The sequence below is a fragment of the Sardina pilchardus genome, chromosome 23 (genome assembly GCF_963854185.1).
Source record: "Sardina pilchardus chromosome 23, fSarPil1.1, whole genome shotgun sequence".
Lineage (NCBI taxonomy): Eukaryota > Metazoa > Chordata > Actinopteri > Clupeiformes > Clupeidae > Sardina > Sardina pilchardus.
In genome coordinates this window covers 25,500,985-25,518,941 of record NC_085016.1, presented here as the reverse complement: position 1 = coordinate 25,518,941, position 17,957 = coordinate 25,500,985, and the positions used below count along the sequence as shown (strand labels likewise).

The 17,957-nt window shown below is 41.9% G+C and overlaps 4 protein-coding genes across 4 annotated transcripts; 3 read left to right on the top strand and 1 right to left on the bottom strand.

Annotated features, from left to right (window-relative positions):
* The first annotated feature begins 692 nt into the window (after nt 1-692).
* LOC134070839 (gamma-crystallin M3-like) lies at nt 693-1,954 on the top strand. Its single transcript, XM_062527306.1, has 3 exons — nt 693-730; nt 1,061-1,309; nt 1,639-1,954. The coding sequence occupies exons 1-3, from the start codon at nt 716-718 to the stop codon at nt 1,915-1,917; spliced, it is 543 nt and encodes a 180-aa protein (XP_062383290.1). The 5' UTR covers nt 693-715; the 3' UTR covers nt 1,918-1,954.
* A 2,086-nt stretch (nt 1,955-4,040) lies between these two features.
* Nucleotides 4,041-5,378, bottom strand: LOC134070842 (gamma-crystallin M3-like). Its single transcript, XM_062527310.1, has 3 exons — nt 5,290-5,378; nt 4,641-4,880; nt 4,041-4,361 (listed from the first exon to the last, which is right to left on the bottom strand). Exons 1-3 carry the CDS (start codon nt 5,296-5,298, stop codon nt 4,083-4,085), a joined length of 528 nt encoding a protein of 175 aa, XP_062383294.1. The 5' UTR covers nt 5,299-5,378; the 3' UTR covers nt 4,041-4,082.
* A 4,332-nt stretch (nt 5,379-9,710) lies between these two features.
* Nucleotides 9,711-11,411, top strand: LOC134071520 (gamma-crystallin M2-like). The gene is made up of 3 exons (XM_062528268.1): nt 9,711-9,802; nt 10,015-10,257; nt 11,045-11,411. The coding sequence occupies exons 1-3, from the start codon at nt 9,794-9,796 to the stop codon at nt 11,318-11,320; spliced, it is 528 nt and encodes a 175-aa protein (XP_062384252.1). The 5' UTR covers nt 9,711-9,793; the 3' UTR covers nt 11,321-11,411.
* A 4,420-nt stretch (nt 11,412-15,831) lies between these two features.
* LOC134071519 (gamma-crystallin M2-like) lies at nt 15,832-17,153 on the top strand. Its single transcript, XM_062528267.1, has 3 exons — nt 15,832-15,936; nt 16,042-16,284; nt 16,782-17,153. The coding sequence occupies exons 1-3, from the start codon at nt 15,922-15,924 to the stop codon at nt 17,052-17,054; spliced, it is 531 nt and encodes a 176-aa protein (XP_062384251.1). The 5' UTR covers nt 15,832-15,921; the 3' UTR covers nt 17,055-17,153.
* Nucleotides 17,154-17,957: the final 804 nt, after the last annotated feature.

Sequence of the window (17,957 nt, the reverse complement as noted above, 5' to 3'; positions counted from 1 at the left end):
TGTGAAGCGAACGTGTTGTTCATTATCCCTTATTTTGTTGTGTATGGGCATACAGAACAAAAATATAGCCTACAGAATGGGCATAGAGAAATATATATATTGAAATGTATTTTAAGTGACAAAACTGCATTTTTGAGTCATTTTCAAATATGTCTATATATTTAAAAATATATTATGAAAATATATTTCAAATATATTTGTTGCGTATGGGATTTACATACATTCGTAACTTTCAGTATTTGAAGCAAATATTTCAGTGCAAACTGGATTTTGGAATTGAAAAGTTTCCACACAAGGACTATTTGCTATATTTTATGTTTTGCATTTCCATTGTTTATGGCAATTAAACATCCCATGCTAATTAAATACATCTCGAAAATAATTATGATGCATAAGTAGCATCTCATGATGTTGAAAACATCTGCAGTATGTTGTGTTCCTAAATCCTAACTTGACCTCAACCTGAGTAGCATGTTCAAAACAATTTCCACTTTGCAGCTCGGTGAGCCTTGCCCACTCTCTATTTGGTAAAGCTTATAGTGTCACATGATTTCCATATAGAACTCCCTCCACCACAATGTACAGTGTGATGGCATGATTCAGCAAGTTTATACAATGTGCCCGCAGAGACCACAGACATCAGTTTAGCTATAAAAGAGGCAAGTGGCGACATCACCATTGCTGCACAACTTGGGAATACACCACCGCCACCACCATGTCCACTGGCAGGGTAAGGCAGTGGATGAGGTTTTACCAGGGACTTGTTTTATGTCTCTAGGTTTGTTCCAGAGGGTTTAGGCCTTTGGTTCTGTTCAGCCCTTTGGGACAATTGAATGGCCCAATAAAACTAATAAAAAAGAATATCAAAATGAATTTATTAACATTTAAAATTAATTTGAAATAGAATTGATGACACTTAATGCCCCTCTCCAAACAGGCATAGAATATTTTAAATTCACAAGTACAATTATATGATAATATTTAGTATTTTACTTAAATGTGGTGAAATATCTTTAAACCTCGCAAACAAAACTGATTTTTTAAAACTTTTGTTTCACAGATCATCTTTTACGAGGACAGGAACTTCCAGGGCCGGTCTTATGAGACCAGCAGCGACTGCCCTGAGCTGACCTCCTACCTGAGTCGCTGCAACTCCTGCAAGGTGGAGAGCGGCTGCTTCATGGTCTACGAGCGCCCCAATTTCCAGGGCCACCAGATGATGGTGCGCAGGGGCGAGTATCCTGACAACCAATATCTGATGGGCATGAGCATGAGCGACTGCATCAGATCCTGCCGCAACATCCCCACAGTACGTAGACAAAGATGGCTTCTCTGCTTTCCTGTCCTCTCTTTTCTGCCATTTATTTCCCTGACATGTCCTGACGTCTATTTTTCTTTCAGCCTGGTTTCATCACTGTTGAAAAGAAATTCAAGTAGCCAAATAGAAACAGGGAACTTAAGTAATTATTAATTAATTATATACTTATTTACGCAATTGAATTCACAGGGCTTGGGACTATGTCCTCATAACATGTATAATATCAGGATATGTGTAAAGAAAAAATTGTATTTTCGCAGTGATAATGTCAATGAGCAATGGTTAGATATTGAAATGACTTTGTTACTGTGCCATGACAGCATCGTGGACCCTTCAGGATGAGGATGTATGAGAGGGAGAACTTCGGCGGGCAGATGCACGAGCTGACGGACGACTGTGAGTCCGTCCAGGACCGTTTCCGCATGTCCGACATGAGGTCCTGTCACGTGATGGACGGGCACTGGCTCATGCACGAGCAGCCCCACTACCGCGGCAGGATGATGTACCTGAGGCCCGGCGAGTACAGGAGCTTCAGGGACATGGGCATGAGCAACCAGATGAGAGTCAGCTCCATGAGGCGCATCATGGATTCCTGTTAGGCCATAAGAACCGCCAATAAAACTCTATTTTAACTTATATCTGCTTGTTATAATTTCATATTGTTTCATCTAAGCAGGCTTGATTTTTGCCTTTAAAGCTCAAGGAAATCTGGTGGTTTAATAAACAACAAGGCTACAGATATTGTTTATGCAGAATTATCATAGCAAGCAAATGTTTAAGGGCCTAGGTTTCTATCCCCTAAAATGGACCAAAAAGATCACAACTAAATGCACTGAATGGGTGAAAGAATGGTTTATTCACCATTTCAAAGTTCAAGGTTTATTGTTTCATAAATAAGCATTTATCAGCATTGAAATTCCTTGTGCTCCAGGATTTTCAGAAGCACATGTATCAAAGGTTTATATTTTGTGCTTCTGATTCACATCATTCACATAATTCTGCAAGAGGTCTATTCCATTATATTGACTTTATTATACTGTATCATATAGGCCTACATCACATCTGAAACCTGAAAAGTTTTTTTTCTTCTCAAAGGAAGCCAGAAAATTTGAGATTAGCTCAGCAGGTCTGTCTGGCCAAGAGGCCATCGAAGCCCATTGTTCCTAACACAGGAGCACGCAAATATAATTGCTAATCCGATCTACATGTATTTCTTTGGAATTGGGTAAACAACTGCATTTAAAACCTTTCTTTACAAGATTGCACCAATTTTAAGGTTTTTTCAGTGCTAGTTACACCCCCGCGGGAGGTGGTAAGTCAATTAGTATTTTCCAGGCTAACAAAAAGGCTCAGTTCAAGAGATATGTTGGAATATATTATTGTTTTTGGCAAGTAACCAAAGATCCTTCATTACTATCTGCTTTAACCCTCTCTGACCTTACATCAACCTACAGTACTTGTTATAAGTTCAACCAGTTATTTTGAAAAGTAAATCCCAGGGTGACTTGCTTGGCCACGCCCAAGATCTCCTTTTAGGTATATACTATTCATGAAGCGAATGAGTTTGGTTTTAACCAGGCCAATGCAACACGCCTTAAAGGATTTCATTTTCATTTGCAGTCACAATAACTTGACTCGCACTAGAGTGGTAGAGAAAACGGTGTGCCATCACACATAATAGACCATGGAAAAAGACGGCAGCACTTTTCCAGGCCAGTTTCCAGATTATGGGAGTTTTGGAACTGAAAACGACCAATCACTTGGTCAGTAGTCAGTGAGTAACTAGATTGCGCCTCCTCGATACAACCATTCAGCACAGTGTTTTTGTACCGTTTGATTGTATGGCGGCAACATCAGAGAGTGTTGCAACTCTCTCTTTCTATGGCTCTGACTGGAACAAACTGTTTTGTAAATTATATACTGTGAAAAGAACACCTCTCCAACTGTTAATTATGCTTTGCTTTGAATGATATGCTTTGACCTTATTTTGCAGCAAATGGCAATGCAAGCATTTCATAGGTAATGGGAACAATGGACTCAATTAAAAAATAGCAAATTCTGGAAGCAGACACCATATTATGGCAGTATGACACAACATGGCAAAAGGATGGTCTCTAGATACACCTCAACACACTGACTGCTGGCAATACCTGAAGATTTGGCCATGACCTCACAATCTTCCTACTTTGACAACATTAAAGAAATTAAATAAAAAATCTGCATCTAGATATGCTCTAAAAGAGATGTGTAAGCACATACAGTATGTCTAAGAATCTCTCAGCTCTAGACCTAGAACAAGGGTGACCAAGAAACAAAAAACACATTCTAATGGTTACAAAAAGGGTTGTGGAGACTTTCCCAAAGGACATGCTGATTGTTCTATCTTTGCAGGGTGCCGAAACCCTTAGTTGTTATTCTGAAACTGTGAAAGATGGAAATAAAAAATGTAATCTTGCAATAGTAGGTAAATATGTTTCACTTAATCTCTTTGTCAAATCATATCGTCTTTCACTAGCTTAGCTAGTCTCAGAAACAGAAAATTTGATGAGAAGTACCAAACATTTTAATATTACATTACCTCTCTGTTTTATATTACAGAATGTTCTTTGTATTTAGCCTCTTACTCTCTTTTCTTCCATCATTCATTCATTCTTTCTGCCTTTCTTTCTTTATGTCTTCCTTCCTTGTTTTACATTACAGGAATAATGAAAGTAGTCAGGCATTAACTGAAACTGGTGATTTTATTCAGACACAAGGCCACGCTCTAGCAGGAGTCCATGATGCGCCTCATGGAGCTGACCCTGTTCATGTTGCTCATGCCCATGTCTCTCCAGCTGCGGTACTCGCCGGGCCTCAGGTACATCATTCTGCCGCGGTAGTGGGGCTGCTCGTACATGAGCCAGTGGCCATCCAGCACGTTGCAGGACTGCATGTCGGACATGCGGAAACGGTCCTGGATGGACTCGCAGTCGTCCATCAGCTCGTGCATCTGCCCGCCGAAGTTCTCCCTCTCATACATCCTCATCCTGTAAGAATCTCTGTGCTACATTTGGAGAAGGGGCGGGGGGGGGGGGGGGGGGGGGGAGGAGATGTGAGACTCTGAACTGCTTTAATGTTCTGGCCTGTGTAGCACATTGCACTTCAGTCACCTTAAATACTCCTTCATTATAATCAATAAATGACACACAACATTTTGTCTCTAGATAGATAGATAGATAGATTCATAGAGATTCACAGATAGAAAGACAGATGTATAGATTGAGTGATAGATTGATAGAATTGTTCATTTATATCATCAGAAGTAACTCAGGTGTGCGCAAACCTGTGGAATGAGGCGGCAGGATTTGATGGAGTCACTCATGCCCATGCGCTGGTAGTCGGCGTACTCTCCCCTCCTCACAAAGTACTGCTGGCCCTGGAAGTTGGAGCGGTCGTACACCATGAAGCAGCCGCTCTCCACCCTGCAGGAGTTGCAGCGGCTCAGGTAGGGAGAAAGCTCGGGGCAGTCACTGCTGCACTCATAGGAGCGCCCCTGGAAGTTCCTGTCCTCGTAGAAGATGATCTGAAAGCAATCACGTACAGTACCATGGGTGTTTAGCACAGTACAGTAAAGGCATTACTACACCTCACCCTTTTTAGCCTTTTTTAACTTTCTCAAACGTATGATGCCTTTAACTTAAAAAAGTTTAGATACTATTTTGTAATTGCAAATATACACAACAAGTTATATCTGTTTAATGCAAAGCTTTCTATCAAATAACTGAGAGGAGAAAATGTGAGGAAAAAATAAATTAAAAATGTTAACACATAATTAGATAAAATTGTATCTCTCCAAGAACCCTTTGATCTTTCAATAGCAGATTAAAGCCAACAAGTCATTTCAATCTCCTATGGCTGTGAAAGATTAACAACTGCAAATAAATATCAAAGCAATATAGACACAACGTTGAGTGCATCTGCCTCTGACATACCTTGCCCATGTTTGATGCTGGCTCTGGGATGTTGTCCAATGAGCTGTCGTCCACTGTCTGCTTTTATACTTAATAGGCTTTGCTGTGGCTTTTTGTCATTCAAATCTCTGAACTTGATGAATAAGCAAGATGCTCTTTACTGTTAATTTGGTTCTGTATCACAGTCCATAGAAACACACAGAGGTTTGGACGCCATCCATCAGGAGGCCTGATGCTCACAGCGCCCGCTGCCATGACACCAGGTGAACGAACTACTGCCCTGTGGTCACCCAGAACAGAACAGAATGGACAGTTATCACGTATGGGAAGGGGCATTGCTGGACATTTTCAAGGATTTCTCATGTTCAAACAGTATATTTTATTCCATAATAATATTGAAATAAACCTCCTCAGTAATATACCTTGCCAGTCTTTGATCAACAGTATATGACGTTCTGCATGACTGAAGGAGTTTAGTGCACTTTAATCGAAAGGTGTTAGTCCATATGGAGGCCCAGGGGTCAACGGGGTGACGGTAAAGTAGAAACTTCCCCATGATGAATGACTTTTATTGAGTGCTGAGAAGTGACTTCTCAGTCAGTGGTGCTGTGACGGAAACAATGTGTCTGTCACCATGACAGCCGATTTATGTATGGGGCGGATGAACAATTGTTTAGGGTGACAGACAAGGTCACCAGGTCATGTTTGGAGTCTGCTTCCATGACTCAGGCCAAACCAGGTTATTTGTTTGGGTTCTCACCAGAGAGAGAGAAAGAGAGAGAGAGGCAGAGTGACTATTATTTGAGTCCAAGCAGACACCCACTGCTCTCTTTGTCATACAGTACAGTGATGTAAACGTTATGCAACTGGCACCAAAACGTAACCTAAATGGATGTTGTGGCTTGTATTCTGTTTTATTTTCTTTACATATAATAGAGATTAACCACTTGATGTAAATGTTTTATTGTTTAAATAGCCACTACAACAAAATTCCAAATTCTAATTTCACTGTTCAAATACCCGCTATCAATACAATACAATGCCACGTTGATTTGTATTACAGGCATATTTAAGCAGTAAGGCCCAAGAGGCTGTTCTTTATCGTGAATATAGCACAGCTGAGGGGTGTTGTTAGGCACGAAGTTAAACAACCCTCAGCTGTGCTATATTCACGATATAGAGTGGCCTCAAGGGGCTTATTGGTTTTATAAAAAGGCTACTATACACATTGTGTACTTTAAAAATGTATACAAAATAAACAGATAATCATGAAATTTAAAAGCTATTTAATCTACAAATGTCTAGAGAGTCCCCATAGTATAGTTCCACCACTACTTTGTATCTTGTTATCTGTTATGCATTCTAAGCACATTAATATAGAACGAAATGTGGTCTCAGCCGTGCTATATTGGGAAAATATACAACGGCATCAAACGTGATCTAACCGATCTACCATCGCATATGCAGATTGACAGGGAGCTGAAAAGAGTGAGAAACCATATACGTAGAACTTTTTTCACCTTATCCTGCGTCATCTCTCTTAAGCCCTCGGCATATAGCACATAGGCCCAAACATGATTGAGGCCACTCTGCTTACAACATTAGATAACATCAGATTCCATTGTTTTCAACACAATCCCACACAACACCACCAAATGCTTTTGCCGCTATGATTAGGACTCAGTTATTGTCTTTTTTGTTGTTGTTGCTGGACAATAAAATCCATTGTTTATCAAATGCTTGTCAATTAAAGATTTCTGTGTGTCGGACTGCCGCCCCCTCTGGTGCTCCCATGATCGTAACAAACATGTTAAAGTGTTCTCAGAAGTGTCCTATTGGCTGGCCTTTAATATGACAAAAATATATCAGTTGCCTCTAGAGTGCCTCTTCAAACATGAACATGTCTTAATGAATGCCCTTTTAGTGTTGTAAACGTAATGCAAAACCCTATAAGGTGCCCCTTAAAATGGGTGCTTCCTATTTGTGCCCTTCCATTGGAAAAGGGTGCCATTATGGAGTGCCCTATACTGCCCCTACATGCCAATGTTCCAAAGAGTGTCATTTCCAGGACAGAATGCAGTGGAATGTATCCCTATACATTATTGTATACAGTATGTGAGAAAACAAAGAAGTGCTAACACGCAGTGAAGTAAAGGGTGAAGCAGAGTACTTGTATCAATTTAGGGAAGTTTCCTATAATGGATGCTCCAACAGTGGAACATTATATGATAAATATGTGCCTTTACAGTGGAATAAACTTCATTTTCCCTACAGGTGCCTTTCTGGTCACAAACTGTTCAACCTCCTCAGGTAGACAACAGGGCACTGTTTGCCAAAACCAGACAACACAAAGACAGCTTCTTCCCCCAAGCTGTCACTCTGTTGAACACTCAGAAATAGCAACCCCCTTTACACCAAACAAAGTGAATCAACCTGTTCTGCTCATCTACCTCATATCATGTGCACTTCAATCTTACAGTTACAGTTGTTATTAATACATCACCATTGCATTGTACTGCCTTGCACTATATTTATATTTAATCTTAAACCTCAGTCTATTGATACTGCACTATTCCCACCCTCTCTTCAATTGTATATTGCATCCTGCATCTTGCCTGTGCCTGTTGGGGTGTCCACGACCATGGTATACCTTGATAGGGACAACAAGGCCACACTCCCCTCCGGACAATTGTATTACCCTATCCCACCCAAAGCATCTATTTATTTGTAAATGTACATACTGTAGTGTATTTATACCTTTATTCTTATACATAGCTTACTGCCCTTTTATTTTTTTCCTGCTTTTTATGCTACTGTTGAGTGTTGTACTTGAGTGCAAAGATTAACCAGAGTCAAATTCCTTGTTTGTTAATGCAAATCTGGCCAATAAAGCTGATTCTGATTCTAATGGAAGAAAAGACTCAGATAGCTCTGTGTCACTAGTGCCCTTGCAAGGGAAAGGAACTAATCCCTAATAAAATGAGATGTGCAGTAGTACCCTACAGTCGGGGATGGATTACTAAATGTGTCTACCAGGCCCAAGGGCTGAGGGGGCCCTGAAGCCCAAATATCTGCATAAAGACCCCTCATATCTGAATAGGGTCCCTCAGTCAAATAACATGTGTGTGATAATCATGGTTTTTAATTGGCATCATTCACTGGAAGATGTCTTAAATCTGTTGATGGTTGTGTATTTGTGTATCTCAATCTGTTCATTTCTTTCCACAAAAAAAAAAAATCATGGAAGGGTTTATTTTTTAAAAAAATGTCTTCCGGGCTCCCCATGGCTGAGTAACCAACTTTATGAGTTGAGCCCTCTTCATATCTGTGCCCAGGGACCCACTGGCTCATAATCTGTCCACATGCTTGATACATTATAACTTCTCTATGGGGTATGTTGTGAGATAGGTGCCCTTTTTGTTTTCGCCCCTGCCCTTCAAGAAGTCTGAGCCCGTCACTGGTGAAGTCTTTGCACCCTCTGGAGGCGATACATCAAGACAACAGTCTTGGAGCATGTTGCAAGTCGACACAGACTCTCTGCATCGATTAAATGTGTTTGCCAGGATTGACTGATATGTGTCGTGCTGCAACTTTTATATTTGCCAGGCAGTGTCACAGGCATATCACACATGTTGTCTAATACCTAATGAAACATTACTACATGTTTTCATGCCATCAATAAAGTATTTAGTTTCCCCTGTTATACACAATTGATATCTTACCAATACTTAAACAGGAAAAAGAGACAGCTACAGGATTCAAATATTGAAAATGCATTAATTCAAGACTCTACATATCTCAAAAGGAAATGAGAGTGAAGTTAACTGTAGATAGATCTTTCCAACCGCTTCTTTAGTCCTCCAGTCCACAAAAGAGATTAAATGAAATTCTAACATTCAAACAAGTTCCAGGTCCATCTTCCTCAGCAGTTGCTCACACAGGAGGAAACGCTGAACTGTTTGTAAACTAGCATTTGTCGCGTTCTTGGCTCAGCGCCCTGGACAGCAACAGATCTCACTGGGGCTTTCCTGATCCACTCAGACTCCAGCACTAACATAGCATGAAGATCTCACACACCATATTGCATACATCCTCATCTACACCAGACATTTCCACCAGGGCATTCTGCACAAGCTCACTGTAACAAGCCCACTGTAACATGTATGTGATATGAAACGCCATTAATATTGAATGATATCAATTTAATCAGAAGTAATGCATGTCAAAAAGCATGTTGGTGGTTGAGCTGTGGGTATGATGCTGGGTTAGTGACTGACTGAGAGAGTGTGATGAGAATGGCGTGCGGTGTATATGCCTTTATAGGGCTTTCCTCTGTGCTCTGCCAGTTGTTTAATACAGTGTCATTAAATTGTAACAAAGAGATATCAAACTTGAACAAATCATTTGCTGATATGCAAATCAAGGCAATTTAGTTAACAATCGCTTTCGCCGGTCAGCACATTTTGTTTACAGATAAATACCTTGACAGCCGCAGAGGCTGAGAAGGAGATCCACCATATCCAAAATGGGAAAAGTAAGTCCTGCTTCAACGAGGAGTAGAAAAACAGGGACTTGATTACTGTATTCGGTGGTGCAGATATAGAAAACTTGGGAACTCAGTCAACTCCATGAGTCAACACCTTCAGATTTTATTACATTACATGCTGAAGTGTCTCTCACTCTCTTTCTTTCCCTCTCTTTCTCCCCCTCTCTCTCTCTTGCTCTCATCCTCCCTCCTCTCTCCAGATCACATTCTTTGAAGAGAAGAATTTCCAGGGCCGTTGCTATGACTGCAACAGTGACTGTCCAGACCTGCGCTCCTACTTCTCCCGCTGTAACTCCATCCGTGTGGCCAGCGGTGCCTGGGTCCTCTACGAGCACCCCAACTACAAGGGTTACCAGTACGTCCTAAGCCCCGGCGAGTACCCCGACTACCAGCAGTGGATGGGTTTCAACGACAGTGTCAAATCCTGCCGCGTTATCAAAAACGTAAGACGCACACCCATGCTACATGTCTAAACAAAAAACTGCGAGGGAATTTATTGTCTTACAAGATATAGAGAGTTAAAAAGGTAAATCTGCTGGTGTTGTGATGGTGACATGATGCAGTGGATGTGTCTGATTTGTTTTGTTTTGGGGCTTTTTAATGTTAGTCCAATTTTGTATGAATTCTTTGCAAGCAGTCTGAATATGTTGAATAAGTTCCTACTGGCCCAAAATTCTTAGAAGTAGTATATTTTTCTGCTGAAACGCAAGTTAGGATTATGAAAACACTTGGTTGAAGGGCAAGGCTCTAGACCTGTGTCAGTGTTGTCTTCCATTTACCTTAGATGTATCTATTCCAGGTTGTATACCAGTATTGTGCCAGTTTAGCCTAATTGCTGGATAGTTGTCCCTATCATTGACGGAATGTCAGTGAATGCACCATCATGGTCTTTATCCAGCAAAAGCCAGTAGACAATAACCGCAGACAAAAGAGGCATTTTTTGGCAGAGGTTTACTCCGAACTCATCACACATGCCAAGAAACTCTTTAAAGGGGAACACTCGAGAATTTGACAGAGAAAACCGTGGCAAACCTGTGGCCTAACCAGGTCATCAAAGAGTCAAAATAACAAATTGGATCTTCATTTAGTACAGACACTAATCGTTTAACAGGATTAATTATAACCATTAATTACATCCATAGAAAATACTGTAATATCATGCCCATGCTGATGGACTTTGAATGCTGTTTTGTTTTGTTATTTCCACTGCATCACTGCATGCACAAACAGGTCTATGGCAATGCTTGGAAGTTGAGGCTCTACGAGCGCCCTGACTTTGGAGGCCAGATGATGGAGTACTCTGATGACTGTCCGTCAGTGCAGGAGGCCCTCAAATTCCGCGAAGTCTTCTCCTGCATGGTCACCCATGGAGCCTGGTGCTTCTATGAGCACCCCAACTACAGGGGGCGCCAGTACTTCCTTGAGCGCGGCGAGTACAGGAAGTACTCCGACTGGGGGGCCCAGTCTCCTGACGTCGGTTCCTTCCGCAGGATCACTGACTTCTAAAGCCCCCCCCCCCCACCACATCTGTGCAGATCCATGTTGATCTGATGAGGGAACCCAGTTCTAATACCAATAAAACTCCTGCAAAGCAAAATGTGTCCAGGAATTTCTTATTGCCAAATTACTGTAATATGCCTGTGTATAAATGCATTCACCATGAAAGGTCAAAAATGGTCCTCTGATCTATGGAATTTGATCGTGAAATCCTAATAAGATGTTGTCCAGATCACGCTATCTATCAATTTTCTGATTAACAGAAATCTCTCAAAATGCATTGGAATAAATACGAACATGAATGAAGTAAATAACAATTGGTTGGACTGAAAGTATATTAAGTGCTATTTAATATTCCTGAACAGCACAGCACAAACATACACAACATGTTTACATTGGTTATGTTGTTCATGCCCAGATTCCAGAGTACTCCACTGCATATGTTTAAAACAAAAATTAGTCAAGGCAATACATCCAAAGCACATGCTCCCAACCTCTCATGGGATCACCTGGCTTGAATGGACTGAGGGTTCTGAATTCAAGAAGGACTTTAGCATACACATCTCAGTGAATCTGCCATGCAGAATGTGGACAGCTTCCCAGCAGTGCATTTTACCACACCAACTGATACATTATTATTGATCCATCACATTCACATTCACATGACACATACAGTACATTTGGTTAGTGAAAAGGATAGTGACACCTCATATAGCATATCCTTTTCAACAATTAAGCAATTCTGGTAACAATTTAGTTTAGCGAACACATGTTAACCATCAATATATAACTAATGTTGTGCTCAACAAGGTCTGTATTAAGCATCACTGCAAATGTATTAGCTCTTTATTGAACAATTTCTTATTATTGGTAATAAGCAACTAGTTCGTCTTGATCTAAGGTTGCTGGTATATAACATGGACCAAAACAAGAGACTCCAACACTGTCTGAATATGTGACTTAGGCCCTGTGCACGTTAAACAGGGTAAATATAAGTAAGCATAATCACACGTTCACATTATAACAGCATACACATAAAATAATGTCTTTGGAAAGATTACTCTCTGATGTGCAGACATTTTAAAACTCATGTATACAGTAAAAATTGCAATCTCAGATACGAAAATGTGCAGCTGCCGTGATATGTAGAAATATCCAAACACCACCAACAACAAACTCTTCGGAAAACTTTCTAAAAACAATATGAAAACGCTAATTTTGGCGAAACTTGCATTGGACCATGAACTACTGTGTGTGCACTGTCTCTGTTTCTGCCTTCCTGAAGCCCAATACTGCTGATGCCGAGCTGCCCTTCAAATTGCTCGGGGCTTTAATAGACTGGTGGCCTCTGTGAGATCCGATACAATGATGATTTATGATTTATCATTTTTTGTTTATTTTATTTTACTGTTTGTGAAATTGTTCATGTCTTGGTGTCAAGCACGGGTAGGCTATGCTGGTGACTACGCCGCTCTGTTTGGTGTCTTTTGTCTTCTTTGTCAATGTCTTGTGTGTAAGTGAGTTGCATTCTGTGCATATAAAAGTGCTATATCAATAAAAGTGACTTGACTTGACTTGACTAATATGTGCACATATTAACTAAACTAAAGTGTTACCACCGTTCTTTCAAAAGTCTAACCTACAGTATGGAGAGTCAATAGCAGATACAGTGCAACTGGAACGTTTTCAAACCCTTCCAAGCTTTGTTATGTTTCAGACTTATTTTTTTTCTCGCCAACCTACACACAATACTCCAACACTCCACAAAAAAACAAGGGTTTGGAGTCTTTTGTAAATGTATAAAAATATATTTTTTAAAAAGACTGAAATATTCCAGTATTCAGACCCTTTGTTATGACATTTCCAATTGAGCTGGTGTATCCTACTTCTATCAATGATCCTTGAGTTGAGATGCTTCTGTAACTTGATTGGAGTCAAGCTGCGCCTAAATGAATTCAATGGACATTATTAGGAGAGGCACACATCCCTTTATATAGGGTCTCACAGTTTATGGTGTATGTCAGAGTGTAAAGTAAAGAGAGAAAAGTAAGGCCCATAATATTGATCCATGAGGCACACACCTGTGGTGAAGTCTGGAGACTTTGATACCTGTCCCTGCCAAGACACGCTGAAAGAATGCCCCTTAAGGTCAGATTCAAACCAGGCTAGAGCTTTCCCAGAAATTCCTAGTTCAGATAGTGTAGAAAGGAGAATGTCATGGTTAACAGTATCAGAGGCTGCAGAAAAATCTAGTAGAATTTACTGATGACAGAGCAGAGGACTTAGCTACTCTCAATGCATCAATCACAGACAGAATAGTTTCCGTAGAATGACCCCTCTTGAAACCAGACTGGATTGGTCTAGTAGGTTACTTGCTTGAAGACTACTTTCTCGCAAACGTTTGACAAGAAAGGAAGAAAGTAGACAGGTCTGTAGTTCTTCACATCATTTGGATTAAGTTTATTTTTCTTTAGCAAAGGTTGCCTTGCCTGTTTAAAAGAAAGAACTATTCCAGAACTGAGTGAAGTGTTAAACATGTGTAACTGCTGGTAGAACAGTGGGTGCGATAGACTGTAGAAAAGTAGACAGGACAGGATCCAAAGGGCATGTCGTTGGACGACTTCGCCGAAGCAGTTGAGAGACTGCTTTTTCATCAAGAGGAGAAAAACAATTGTGAAGGTGCCATCATGCCAACACAAGGCAAAGCCCTCATTATAGCCCTCCATCAAACTGAGCACTTGTATTAGCAACCTTTTCATTGAAGTCATCTGCTGACAGTGAAGTACTGTAGCTGATGGCAGTGGTAGAGGATTGAGAAGAGACTTGAAAGTGGAAAAAAATGTCCTACTGTCAATGGTGCTCTCAACCTTGCTCTGATAGAAGGTCGTTTTTTCCAATTGTAACAGTGGATGAAAATGATTATAGCGCAGACACTGGAATTAAATAGGAGGAGCTGCTGGGTTATCCAGGAGACGCACAGGAAATCTAATGATGTGAAAACTGTCAACTTCCTTTTACACAGTGGTTGTAATGAGTGTGCTGCACTTCACTTACTGGTAAAGTCACAGCAGTACATGAAAAGTACCATGATATAAAGCTAACTGCCCTCCATTTTGCTGCTTTTTAAGCATACATACAGTACACTATATTGCCAAAAGTATTGGGTCACCTGCCTCGACTTGCATACGAATTTAAGTGACATCCCATTCTTAATCCATAGGGTTTAATATGACGCTGGTCCACTCTTTGCAGCTATAACAGCTTCAACTGTTCTGGAAAAGCTTTCCACAAGGTTTAGATGTGTGTTTATGGGAATTTTTAACCATTCTTCCAGAAGCGCATTTGTGAGGTCACACACTGAAGACTGGCTCTCAGTATCCGCACTTACTCATCCCAAAGGTGTTCTGTTGGTTGAGGTCAGGACTCTGTGCAGGCCAGTCAAGTTCATCCACACCAAACTCTGTCATCCGTGGATGGCCCCTTCCTGTTCCAACATCACATTCATGTTGGAACAGGAAGGGGCCATCCCTGAGCCGGGCTTGGCCCCTTAGTTCCAGTGAAAGGAACTCAGATGATTCAGAATTAACCAAGATTTTTTGGACAATTCCATGATCTCAACTTTGTGGGAACAGTTTGGGGATGGGCACTTCCTGTTCCAACATGACTGTGCACCATTGCACAAAGCAAGGTCTACAAAGACATGGATGACAGAGTTTGGTGTGGATGAAAATCTAATGATGTTTTCACATCATTAGATTTTCTGTCAGGCTCTCTCTCTCTTTCTCTCTGTGTCTGTGAGAGAGAGAGTGTGTGTGTGTGTGTGTGTGTGTGTGTGTGTGTGTGTGTGTGTGTGTGTGTGTGTGTGTGTGTGTGTGTGTGTGTATGTGTGTGTGTGTTTCTCGAATGTATTTACTTGCTTGTTGACATAAACCAGAAATAGAGTAGTAGAGAGTGCATAGAATGGTAACAGTGCACACCAGAGCAATATATTATATTTCATCAGTTGCTATTTGCATGCTCAACACAGTTTTTGGTTCCTCTTGCATGGAGAACCGAATGTACGGATAGCCAAGTGCAATGGAATACCGAAGGTACTTTTGCAAGCCATTGCAACAGTCTATGCAAGAACTGGGTAGAGAGAGCAACAATAAATTCTGCAACCTATGAGTGCATCAGATCATATTTGTGCATGATATGTCTTCTCACTACAGTTCTACTATGAGCAGTTGTTTGATATTTATCTGTTGGGCTCTCATCCAGGAGTCTGTAAAGAGTGTGCCGCTTCTCCTGCCGACCACATGCTGGAAATGCATTTAATATGACTAAATAAATATTTTCTGGAATCGAGCTTGGCGGGATCAGGTCAGCCTCTATACAATGGCCATTAACTTCCACATAAAGCTGCTTTGCTATTTTGAAACAAGCGCCGCATCAGCTATTGTGTGGATGTTAATGGAGGCTTCATTTAAATGACAATGATTCTACTGGCAATGCATTTTAATGTCCTACATATAAATCTCACAGTTACTTGTAGCATTACTGTGTATGTGAGCCAACATTTTTTATTTTGTGCAAATTAAAACAGAGATCATCAAAGTCAACCAGCAAACATGGAGCGTGGGAGGGTAGATTCGTCACTTTGTCTTGGCTGATACTTTGTTTGTTTTCTAAGGCATTGTGTCTAAAACTGTGATCTTTCTCTCTCTCTCTCTCTCTGTCTGTCCCTGTAGATCATCTTCTACGAGGACAGGAGCTTCCAGGGCCGCAGCTATGAGTGCAGCAGTGACTGCCCGGAGCTGAACACACACTTCAGCCACTGCAACTCTATCCGGGTGGAGAGCGGGGCCTGGGTGCTGTACGATCGCCCCAACTACCAGGGCACCCAGTACGTGCTGACCCGCGGAGAGTACCCCGAGTACCAGCGCTGGAATGGCTTCAACGACACCGTCCGCTCCTGCCGCATGATCCGTCACGTAAGTGGGCCAGCAGTTTGGTTGAGCGATGCGATACCAGGCTCTGGGTTTGGGTCTGTTTTTTGGGTGCCAGGCTCCAGGTGTCAGATGCCCAACTCATGTGTAAGTCACAGCAGTTGGCATATGTCAAATTCAATTCAGGTAAATTGTGCCAACTCATGTCATATTATTACTAATGACCACTAAATCCAAAGGGTGCAAAGGCCTCTAGTTAAAGTCCGTTACTTGTTAGAAATTCACCTGGGGTGGTGATCTCATAGATGAATTCCAGCAGGGTGAAGATGAAGTCTGTGCTTCATCAGTCTGTTTGGCATTGACTTGTTGCCATAGTTCAGGGAAAACTCCATTGTCTCCATTGGCTGTTAACAAGTCTTTTCGGAATGTGCAGAGAGATATGGAATTGTGAAAGCGGTGATTTGAAGCTCTTAACACAATTCACAACCAGTTCTCACTCAAAGCCTTCTTCTCTCTCCTTCCCCTCCTTCTCCATGCTCCAGATCTACGGCACCTGGCGCATCCGTGTCTACGAGCGCCCCAACTTCCAGGGCCAGATGATGGAGTTCAACGACGACTGCCCCTCCCTGTCTGAACGCTTCCAGCACCAGGAGGTGCACTCCTGCAAGGTGTACGACGGCGCCTGGGTCTTCTACGAGCAGCCCAACTACCACGGACGCCAGTGGCTGATGGAGCGCGGCGAGTACCGCCGCTTCACCGAGTGGGGCGCCATGCACCCCAGCGTCGGCTCTCTGCGCCGCGTCCAGGACTTCTGAGATCTCACCCACCTGTGTCTGTCATTTAGGTCTGATCAATAATCAATCATGATGCAATGATAGTAATAATAAAGAGCATGATGGAAGGTTTCATTTTCACCTGCAGGCTGAGTGTCATCATTTACTCACACATGCCAGCTCTCTGTATTGGGTCTAATGAAGGAAATGAACACAGTTTGTTTGGAGGGAAAATGCAGTAAATGGCTGCATTGAGACGTATTCACACACACACACACACACACACACACACACACACACACACACACACACACACACACACACACTGAATTAAACACGTTTAGTGTAAACCCAGTGATCAATGATTGTTCACCAAACTCTGTAGGAGAGCTCTCGTTCTCTCTCTCTTTCTGTCTCTCTTTTTTTCTCTCTCTCCCTCTCTGTTTCTCTCTCTCTCCCTCTACCACTCACTCTCTGTTTCTTTCTCTCACTCTCTGTCACTATCACTCACTCTGTCTCTTCTCTTTCTCTCTCTCTCCCTCTCTCTCTTTCTCTCTCTCGGGCAAAGTTCATGTGGCAGCTGTGATATTCCAGCAGTTTGATGTTGTTGATAAGGCCTTTGATGCCCCCGCCCCACCCCCACCCACCAGAAGCTCCCCGATAATTCCAGACAGTGGGAGCATGTCCGCTGTGGCCCATCAGGTTATTTCGGACTGGAAAGTGGGCACCCGGGGCAGGTGCCTGTCAATGGGCACTGCTAAAGCCTACACAGAAAGGGAGCTTTACAGTGCGCTGATGATTCAGGGGGATTTGCCAACAAGGGTCTCCGGCATGCCAGCGGGGCATAGCGCTGAGGTGGCAACCAGTGCCAGAGATCACTGAAATAATACGGCGCTTTTTGGACGCCCAGCTGCACACAACAATGACCCGCGCAGGATTCGCCCA

Bases quoted from the DNA above. Each gene is read 5' to 3' on its own strand.
- LOC134070842 (XM_062527310.1), bottom strand. The intron at 4,362-4,640 runs GTTTGCGCACAC...CTCCAAATGTAG, and splicing joins CCTGCCGCCTCATTCCACAG to CACAGAGATTCTTACAGGAT.
- LOC134071520 (XM_062528268.1), top strand. The intron at 10,258-11,044 runs GTAAGACGCACA...ATGCACAAACAG, and splicing joins CCTGCCGCGTTATCAAAAAC to GTCTATGGCAATGCTTGGAA.
- LOC134071519 (XM_062528267.1), top strand. The intron at 16,285-16,781 runs GTAAGTGGGCCA...TCCATGCTCCAG, and splicing joins CCTGCCGCATGATCCGTCAC to ATCTACGGCACCTGGCGCAT.
- LOC134070839 (XM_062527306.1), top strand. The intron at 1,310-1,638 runs GTACGTAGACAA...GTGCCATGACAG, and splicing joins CCTGCCGCAACATCCCCACA to CATCGTGGACCCTTCAGGAT.